Genomic DNA, 10,000 nt, shown 5'->3' with positions numbered 1-10,000 from the left:
GGGTGCCCCTACAGCAAGCAGCTTGCTCCGGGGGCACACAAGCAGGCGAGCTCCCGACCTGCAGTTCTGTATGTTTATTCACACACGGAGCCACGGATTGACCCCACTCCCTCTGTCTCCTGCTTGGCTCACTGGCTGACATTGACAGCAGTGGAAGCCAATGGCTTCCACTGTTCCCGAAAGCCAATCAAGAGTGCATGACCCCGGAGAGGCAAGGCTCTCGTGGACATTGCTGGATCAAGAGGGAGCTCAGGTAAGTATTCGGGGGGCTGGGGGGGGGGTTGCTGCACACAGAAGGTTTTTTACCTAAAAAAAATGTGTGCCTTTACAACCACTTTAATACCATAAATAATAAAACGTCTTCAGATTTGTACTCCAGGAGTATATAATGAGTTTGGAAATTCTAGAGAAATGCTTAAATAATGCCTTACGATTTGACTAAACCAATTCGATTTTAGTCGACTAAAATGTACTGGAGGTTTTAGTAGACTAAAATATGACTAAAACACACCTTAGATGACTAAAACTAAAATGGCACTTTAGTTAAAAGTCTATGGGGTTGATTTACTAAAACTGGAGAGTACAAAATCTGGTGCAGCTGTGCAAAGAAACCAATCAGCTTCTAGGCTTTTTGTCAAAGCTTAATTTAAAAAAGCTGAAGTTAGAAGCTGATTGGCTGCCATGCACAGCTGCACCAGATTTTGCACTCTCCGGTTTTAGTAAATCAATCTCTATAATTAAAACTTAATTGAAATTTGAGGTCAAAATTAACACTGCAGAACACCAAGTTCTAGGTGTTGCAGATTAATTACAGTATATGAAACTTTTAAATTCACAGTCGACTTGTGAAGTTATAGTGACTACATAATTACTTTTAACAATCATAATCCTCCTGAAATTACTCAACTCGTCCTCAAAGAGCTTTGAGCTATTGATCACTATGAAGTCTAAGCTTTAAAAGTAATATTTTGGTTTGGGGTTGGCGCTGGTGGTTCAAAGTATTTTCTATTTGCTTCAATCTGCAGCAGTAGTGCTTCTTGTCCCCCCCTACTTGGGCAGGCAATTTTTATTTTGCAGGTAAAAAACATAGGTATGCACATTTCTCCATAGGAAACTGCCAATACAGTGTGTGGATCTTGGAGCGTTAGGGTGTTTTAATCAGCCCACAGGTGATTTAAACCATCTTCATCTATCTAAACCTGAAATGCCAGTTGAGGGTTAATGTAGCCTTTAGCCAGACATTGAAAGAATCACTTTATTACAGTACCTGTTATATTGTCATAGCTTCGAAAGTTCATTTCAATGTGGTCCCACTCAAGAATCATGCAATTCTCCATGCTTGGTTGTGCTATTGCCACAAATACATCATTCTTATACTGAAATGTATCCACTGACACAGACTGATAGGTCAATATCTGATGGACAACAAAATCTGCAAATAAAATAAATAATATTAAAAAGAGGGTTGTGGTGGTACAGATGACCAGTTCTGCAAGCCTCGGTTTCTAGTGAACAAAATTTTAATCTTCAGCTCACCTGTTGTTATGCATTCTGAATCAAAACTTGTTAAATCATTCAGTTTCTTCCCTTGATATTCAGGAGGGCCAACACAAACCACATCAGACACGGTGGAGTTCGTCATCTTCAACCAAGAAAATAGCCATTTGGCCTTGCAGTCACACTCAAACATATTGCCCCGTAAGTCACTACAGCAAAAAGATAAATTATGAAGACAAGTAACAGCCAATTACCCCAAATAGATAGAGTATGGCAACAAACATTAAAGTTAAACCTAATGTTTTTTCTTCTCTGTAAGTCCAGTGATGGACTCGTTATGCTGGTCCATGCACCCTACCTCATTAGATTTGAGAACCCCAACCTGGGGGTTCCCGACATTGGCTGGGGAGGCAGCCCCAGTGAAAGCAACAAGAGGCTGCTAACTTCTGTAGCTAATCACACCCTCGCATGTAATCTATCATGCAATGATCACATGCAAGTGATTAGCCCTGAATGCAGGCAGTCCCCTCTCAGCTCATTGCGGGAGGTAGGTATATGAAGCATTTGCCCCCTTGCCCTTGCTTATTGGTGATCTGCAATGCACACCAGGGCCTGCACTCTTGACCCAGAGCAAAGTAGTCTCAGGTGGTTTTAAACCATACCCCTTTAAGCCCCTCCCACTGTTACCACAATTTGGCCACACCCAACATTTGGTGGCACAAGCTTTGCATGCCGATATTATTCCCACCCCCTGCTCCCTGAATATCCCACTTCCAAAAAATGTGGGTGTGGTCAGTAAGGTGTCCCCAGATTTTTCATTGAAAATCTGGTCACCTTAGTTTCCGCATACGCCGACTAGGAGTTTGTCTTAAAGTGTTTGTTACTCCAACACTTTATATTCCTGATATGTGCCTGCTGTATCGTGTACTTGTATGAGAAAGTATCAAAGTATCTTGTTCTCTTTGTATTGCTTCCTTTATGTGAAAACCTTTAGGTGTTCCTGCCAGTCCCTCTGATTTCCTATTACAAACTGACCACACTAAGCAGGAGAGCACATCAAGATCAGTTCTCTGGCTGTGCGGGAAACTCAGCCTGCTCTCCTTTAATGATCAGACATGCCTTGACACCCCCCCCCCCGCCTGCATAGCCTTTCGCTGAGAAGTTCAGTGTGCTGCTGTTTCTCCTCCTCCCAGCTCTTACGCAGCGGAGAACAGAATGAATGTAATCACTTATAGGCCTCTTGCACAATGCAGCTTGAAAAAGCTCAGTACAGTTTTTTTTTTTACTGAGCTAAAATACAGCCTAATAATTGTACTGTGCCTATGCCCACAGGCGCCTAAACAAGTGCCGCACATTCTTCAATGAAAAAAGTAAATAAATATAAAAATCTGTTTTGGTTAGTAATTTTGGCCCCATGCACGCAAATACGTGTGAATGCGCAAAAATGTGCACGAATGCCCATTTCATATTGTGCAGAGTGGGAATGCATTTTCACAAACCCATATATGTGAAAATGCCCATAAGTACGCACAAATACATACAAAAAAAAACTTCTGAAAAAGTAGATGCTCAGAAAGGGATGCCCGGAGCAGGAGCGGAGAGATAGCATAGGGCCAGCATGACTAAGTGGACAGGGGAGTGTAGGGGTTAAGTCGGTAATAAAAAGTTATCAGTGGTAATGGGGGGAGCCTAGGCTGTTTAGCTAGCTCAGGGGGAGGTGGGGCTGGCAGACAGGAAGAGGTGGGATCTGCTGGGGGGCGCCAAAATCCCCTCACTCGGCAGCTGAAGCGTCCCTCCCTCCCGCCCTACTGTTTAACCTCTATTTGTTGGATCCTGGGTGGCGTTTTGTTATTTTATTTGTTTTTTACAGGTTTGCCTGGGATGTCGTGGCAGCTGTGGCATCTTTTTGTTGGTCTTTGCTGGCAGGTGCAAGAACCTTTAAGGCAAGATAATGGTTCGGGACCCACTGGTGGTAGGTTCCCTCTGGTGCGTTCCAGTTGAGGTCAGTTGACTGGAAGGAAACATGGGTACACTGCGGGTAGAGTGTTGTCTCAGAGCTGGAGTTTTGCGGCTGGAGGCCTGTTATGTTTAAGTGGGCCCGCAGTGTAGTATTTTATCTGAACATTAAAATGGGGGGCCTCAAAGACCAACAAAAGCTTTAACTGTTTTTGACGTTTCTGTTTTAAGGAATGGTTTTTTCCTTTATGTTAATTTATGTTAATTTAATTTGAAATTGGTTAATAAAAGGGCTGCTATGGCCAATTTTATTCCACTTACGGTGTCGTCTCGATTATTGGGATAAGGTAAAGGGAAAAGGGTGCAAGCGGGTGGTGGGTTGGCCGTTTCAGCCAGTTTTTATAAGGACATCTGTTCTACGCTAGTCAAGGAGTATCAAGTGTTTATAATTCTTTTTTATATTTATACACAAATGTTTTGCCTTTCATTTCCATTTTAAACTGAATGGGTTGTTTTACAAGGTGATGGTTTACATACACATTAATTTCTTTCTGCACATTTTCTCTTACTGCCTGATCTCTATATACTGTAGCGTGCTTTTTAAGAGGAGCCTAGAGTTTAGCTTTAATGGGGAAAAAAGAATTTTTAGCAATGTCTGCACTTCATCACACCTGTTTAATTGGGCTCATGATTTCACCTCAGAGTATATCTCACTTAAAACTGAACCTACACATATCATAGAATTCTTAATGTATAGCACAAAGGGGCCTATTCAATGTCAAAACATGCAAGGAGAAAGATAAACTGACAGTGCACCGACTTTCCTTTCGCCTGGATGGAATATGAAGCTAAATAGCACATTTGATGACAGGAGACTGTTCCTTTATAGCAGGGGTGGGGAACCTTTTTTCTGCCAAGGGCCATTTGGGTATTTATAAAATAATTTGGGGGCCGTACAAAATTATCAACTTAAAAATGTGCCTATTATATTTGGTCAAACATTTAATTAACTCACCCCTAATGTGATGGCTGCAACTGCTTCTCTTTGGTGAGGTGTGTGATGTTAGCTGGTATTGATGATGTTGCTACTGGCAACTGGTTTTCCAGGTTTGCATTGGTCAGTCTGGAGCGCAGTCGACTCTTTGTGGTGGTAAGTTTTAAAAAGAACTGCTGGCGGGTACAGCTGGCTGGTACTGTTGGTGGGTACAGCTGGCTGGTACTGCTGGCTCAGGCTGCTACTGTGCTGTGGGTACTGCTGGCTTGTACTGATGGCTCAGGCTGGTACTGCTGTGGGTACTGCTGACTCAGGCTGGTACTGTGCTGTAGGTACTGCTGGCTGGTACTGCTGTGGGTACTGCTGGCTAAGGCTAGTACTGCTGGGGGGTACTGCTGGCTGGTACTGCTGTGGATACTGCTGGCTAATATTGCTGTGGGTACTGCTGGCTCAGGCTGGTACTGCTGGCTGGTACTGTGCTGTATGTACTTCTGTCTGGTACTGCTGTGGGTGCTGCTGGCTGGTACTGCTGTGGGTGCTGCTGACTCTGGCTGGTACTGCTGTGGGTACTGCTGGTTCTATTGTGGGTACTGCTGGCTCTGGCTGGTACTGCTGGTTCTGCTGTGGGTATTGCTGGCTCTAGCTGGTACTGCTAGATCTTAGTGCCCCATCAATGTAGAGTGATTAGTGCCCCCTTAAGGCAGAGTGATTAGTGCCCCCTTAATGCAGAGTGATTAGTGCCCCCTTAATGCAGAGTGATTAGTGCCCCCATCAATGCAGAGTGATTAGTGCCCCCATCAATGCAGACTGATTAGTGCCCCCCTTAATGAAGCATGATTAGTGCCCCTCTTAATGCAGAGTGATTAGTGCCCCCTTAATGCAGAGTGATTAGTGCCCCCTTAATGCAGAGTAATTAGTGCCCCCATCAATGCAGAGTGATTAGTGGCCTGATTACAAAGAGCAGGGTTCTTCTGCTTACCCGGCGCGGGTGCTCTCATGTGAAGTCACGCCTCCTTGACCGACTCCTATGATAGACGTCACCACTGTGCTGTCTATCATAGGTAGGAGACGTGACTTCGTATAACAGTGGCTCGCCGGGTAAGCAGAAGAACCCTGCTCTTTGTAATCAGGAGGCGCTTGCCCTCCCCTTCCCCTCCGGAGGCAGCCTAATGGTAGGGCCGGCGCTGGGCGCCCCCGCCCAGGATCGGCCATGCAAAGCAGGGACAGTGTCCTCGGTCCGGGGTCACCCTAGCACAGGGGGCCGGATCAGATGACTTTGCGGGCCGCATACGGCCCGCGGGCTGTAGGTTCCCCATCCCGGTGTTAGAGGGTGGCCACGTTTGTTCTCCATGGTCCCACTGTATGTAGGAATGTTGCCACCCTCTTTTGCTCACTCCTGAGGTGGACTATGGACTATAGGTTATGAAGTGTGGATAAAGCAAACAAACAGAAGTGAAGAGGGGAAAGGAGAGGTCCGTAAGCTCATGGAGAACATTACAAGGAGGCAGAAAAATACAGTAAGAAATTATTTCATGAAATATAGATGGGTGTGTGTGGATTATTTTTTGAAAATAAGGATGTCTTTAATTGCAATCACAGACATCGCATGTGGTTCACACTGCATTGCTGTGCAGATCACATGTGATGTCTGTGCAATGTGAATTCAGCCATACAGTTTTGCAATGTATTCGCACCACCATTCGCAGGACCCTTTTTTTTAGTCCACACTGGAATCGGATCGCATGGGTGTTCACACCCATGCAATCTGATTCCTGCACCATTTCGCACTGCGATCTGCGAACCGATCCAGGGGTGTCAATAACTTCACATTGACACCTGCAACAGTTTGCAGATGTCAGTGTGAGCTGCAGGCGATTCAGGTGCGATGCTCAGGAACCGTTGGTTCCCGCATCACATAAGTGTGAGCCTATAGTGGAAATAAAGTTAACTAAAAAATAAATTAAAATCTTCTCCCTCCAAGGTAAAGGCATAATGTGCTAGTATGCATAGTATACTAGCAAATTATGAAAGACTTACCTTAAAACGAAGCCCTCTAGCGGTGCACTCTCACCACTGACAGGGCTTCTGTCTTCCCCTGGTCTTCCTTCTGGGTTCCGGTCCTTTGAATGCCCGATATCACTTCCGCACATGTGCGCAGAAATCACTGTTTACGCCACAGGGCTCTGAAAGAACAGCATGTGTGTGCCGTTTCATCAGAACGCATGCGCCGGTGCCATCACTGGCTGCAGAGACACTGAATATCTCCTAAGCGGTTCACGTTTAGGAGATATTGCTTGTACCTATAGGTAAGCTTTACTATACGCTTACCTGTAGGTAGAAGTGACCAATGGGACTTTACTACCACTAGAACTTTTAAGCCATGTTAAAATAATGATGAAGTTTGTAGGCATCGCTGACATGGCTCTTCATTGTTGCAAAGGGAAAAGATAATTGTGCTCTCTACATGGTGACCACAGGGGTAAATTGCAATTGGAACAGGTTTTGTAACTGTGAACACCCATAGATATGAGATTGTATTATATATATTATATATATATATATATATATATATATATACCTCCAAACCATCAGGCAACTGACATCTAAAATCTATGGATATCTAGAGTTAATCAGACCTACATACAAAAAGACAGTTATACAAATGAAAATAACCACTGGCAACAATATTCAACCTTTTTTAAGCTTAAAGAAATCAGAACATAAAGAGAAGGTGGTTGATTGCTTGCAATGAGTTACCACATTTTCCACACGATTTAATTAGGCCTTCCCCTTACAGTGTACTAAATGGAGAGACCTAGATTTAGGTTGCATTATTTATGCTGTGGGAAAAAGAGCATTAAAAGTACATTAGCAGGTTCAGTACAATACACTTATACAATACATTAAGAGTTCCATTAAAGTCATAGTTTATAGATATGGGTTGAACATTGTGAAAATAAATTAGAGCTAGACGAGTGATCACGCATGAGGTTTAGAGAATGGTTGCCCCAGGGAATTATGGTAAAATAAGTTCAAGATTCACCAGAAATGAAATGGCAAACCCCAAAAAGCAAGCGCATTTGTGAAAGAATACAGATGTGTGTGCCTCTCAACAGATATACATGTTGGGGTCTAATTTTAAAAGATATGCTGTGCACACCTCTCAAGCATACGCACAGCAGTCACAAATAATCCCTATAATTTGTCTAATGTGTTTATTTCTTATGCTCATCAGGTCTAGCGGCCATAATGTGATCATTTCCTAATTGGGGCATTTCAGGAAAACACAGGACAGATTATTTGTGACTGCTGTGCAAGTGCTTGAGACATTTTCAAAGCTATTTTTTTTAAATACTTGGTTAATATTTAAAGCAATTCAAAAGCCATTTTTGGGATAAAACAGTGAACCCATAAAACCCGTTTCGTTTTTCTTGTCAACCTCTCAAGAATCCTAATGGGTAGAGTTACCTTAGGCTGGCCATACATTATACAATTTTCTTAAGATTTACCTCATGGGCACATATGCTAACATGGGTGGGGGCATTTAGAGGCAGGTTTGGTGATCCCTGATGACGTCATACGTTTGATGACGAAACGCGTTGGGTCCCGTGCTACGCCCTATGCATAGGTGTGCGCAGCCTATTGCATTGTGCTCCCCATAGTTTAAATACACATGCATGTGTTTGCCTACATGTATATGGCCCCGGTACATTACTCTCCCTGCTGGCAAAGTGAAATAGAAGTGTGTGGCACTTCTCTTATGGCAGAGCAGGTCCGAGGGAGATCTTTCCCTTCGCCTCACTGGCAAACAGAGCGATAATGCTAATGTGCCCTAGGTGATTAGGGTGTGCCCAGGCACACCCAGCACACCCTGTGAGCACGCCTATGGCCCTACGCCACTTCCGGTTTCCCTGGAACGCAGCCGGAATGCAAACTGGCTGCGATGCTGTAGTAAGCTGTTTCCTGCGAACTTTTATGTAAGTGGCTACATTTTTCAATAAATCTGGATACATACATACATACTATACCATGAGCTTCCTCTACTCTTTTATGGCATAATGGAATGGTCGTATGCTTGAGAGGAATACCCAGCGGAATCCACACCAGTCCTTCCTATACAGCGGATCAAGTCCCGGATATTTAAAGAGAGCGGGGAGACGAGAGTCTGGCCAAACACCGGAGATTCCCTGAAGTTGCCACTTGCCTACTGCTAGACCCCAAGGGGTCATCTGGTAAGTGAGCAGGACATCTGGTGATGGATTCCTTTTTTTTTCTTTTCCCTGATTCTATATAAAGAATGCATCATTGCTGAGCACTGAGCACCGCAGTGACTTTATTTGTTTGCTGCACAGACTGCACTTGCACTTTATATATGGACTATAAGTTGTTTTATACCTATTTATAGTTGCACAGTCACTTTATGTTGAACCCAACCATTATTTATTTTGTGAATTGTGGTTTTGACATACACAGTTAATATTGAGCGCTATCTCCCCTTCTGTTTTATATTCACTAGCACTTTGTGTTTTCTTTGACTAGCTGCTAAATGCTTTGAATGTATATATATATATATATATATATATATATATATATATATATATTTTTTTTTTTTTTTTTTTTGAATATTTTTTGAATTAATTTTTTAACATTTAATTATTTAATTGTTTAACTTCTTGGATCAACCTAATTTATAATAATTTATTTCACCAGTCCGGGACGCGTTCACGTGAGTAACAACAGTTACCCACACCCCCTTTTTCTTTCAGAAAAAAAAAAATCAAACTTAAAAGCGTTGTTTTTTGAAGCCCAGTGTGTGCAATCAGAGAATGCTTTCCACTCATTCCGAAACTGCAAAACATTCTCTAAATGGTGCCTCTGCCAACCTTCTGTGTTCAGAATGCAGCAGGGCCACCGCTTGGACCAAGAAGCAAGTGGAGATCCCTGGAGTATCGGTGTCTACTTCAATGATTTCCAGCTTCCAAGGACATCGGCCAAGTAAGGTATATACATATTTACATTGGTCTAAGCTGGACCAATGTAACTATGTATAAAATATCCATACCTAGAATTCATCTTTAAAGCGGAGTTCCGGCCGCAAAATCTTTATCTTAGATTTTGTGGCATCCGCTTCTTTATTGTACCCTGAAAAAGAATACAGAGCCAAGCTGAATGCATTCATTACAGAAAAGACTTTCTCACTCACTGTAAACATTCATACTTACAGCTCGATGAGGGAATCTAAATCACTGAAGATGTCTCTTGGCAGAGTCTTAATGTGGTTATTGGCCAGAGAGCTGAAAAAAAAGTATAGGATAAGCTGCTGCTTTTGAAGCCCATGAAATCAAATGAGTAATGAGGAAATTCATGAGGATAGACTTACAGGTGAGTGAGATCTCGAAGGCCACGGAAAGCATGTCTGGAAATGGTCTCTATTTTGTTTCCTTCAATAAACCTAGGGAGAAAGATATGTTTAGCCCACAGGGTTGTATTCAATCTACACTAATATACATCATAGCGTGACTGAAAATGGAAAATAAAACCTTGAATTCATAC

General features: G+C 43.0%; 1 protein-coding gene across 2 annotated transcripts in view; it reads right to left on the bottom strand.

Annotated features, from left to right (window-relative positions):
- The window catches only part of LGI2 (leucine rich repeat LGI family member 2), an 83,079-nt gene that overhangs the window by 5,951 nt on the left and 67,128 nt on the right, over window positions 1-10,000 (bottom strand). For both annotated transcript variants that reach the window (XM_082267893.1, XM_082267894.1), the window contains 4 exons: window positions 9,828-9,899; window positions 9,670-9,741; window positions 1,537-1,706; window positions 1,268-1,432 (listed from right to left, as the gene is read on the bottom strand). In XM_082267893.1, the coding sequence (XP_082124019.1) occupies window positions 1,268-1,432; window positions 1,537-1,706; window positions 9,670-9,741; window positions 9,828-9,899 (479 nt within the window). The remainder of the gene's footprint in view (window positions 1-1,267; window positions 1,433-1,536; window positions 1,707-9,669; window positions 9,742-9,827; window positions 9,900-10,000) is intronic.

This window comes from Pelophylax lessonae (assembly GCF_965119305.1).
Source record: "Pelophylax lessonae genome assembly, chromosome: 1".
Classification (NCBI taxonomy): domain Eukaryota; kingdom Metazoa; phylum Chordata; class Amphibia; order Anura; family Ranidae; genus Pelophylax; species Pelophylax lessonae.
The sequence above is the reverse complement of the archived record's forward strand: the minus strand, read 5'-3'. Positions and strand labels throughout refer to the sequence as shown.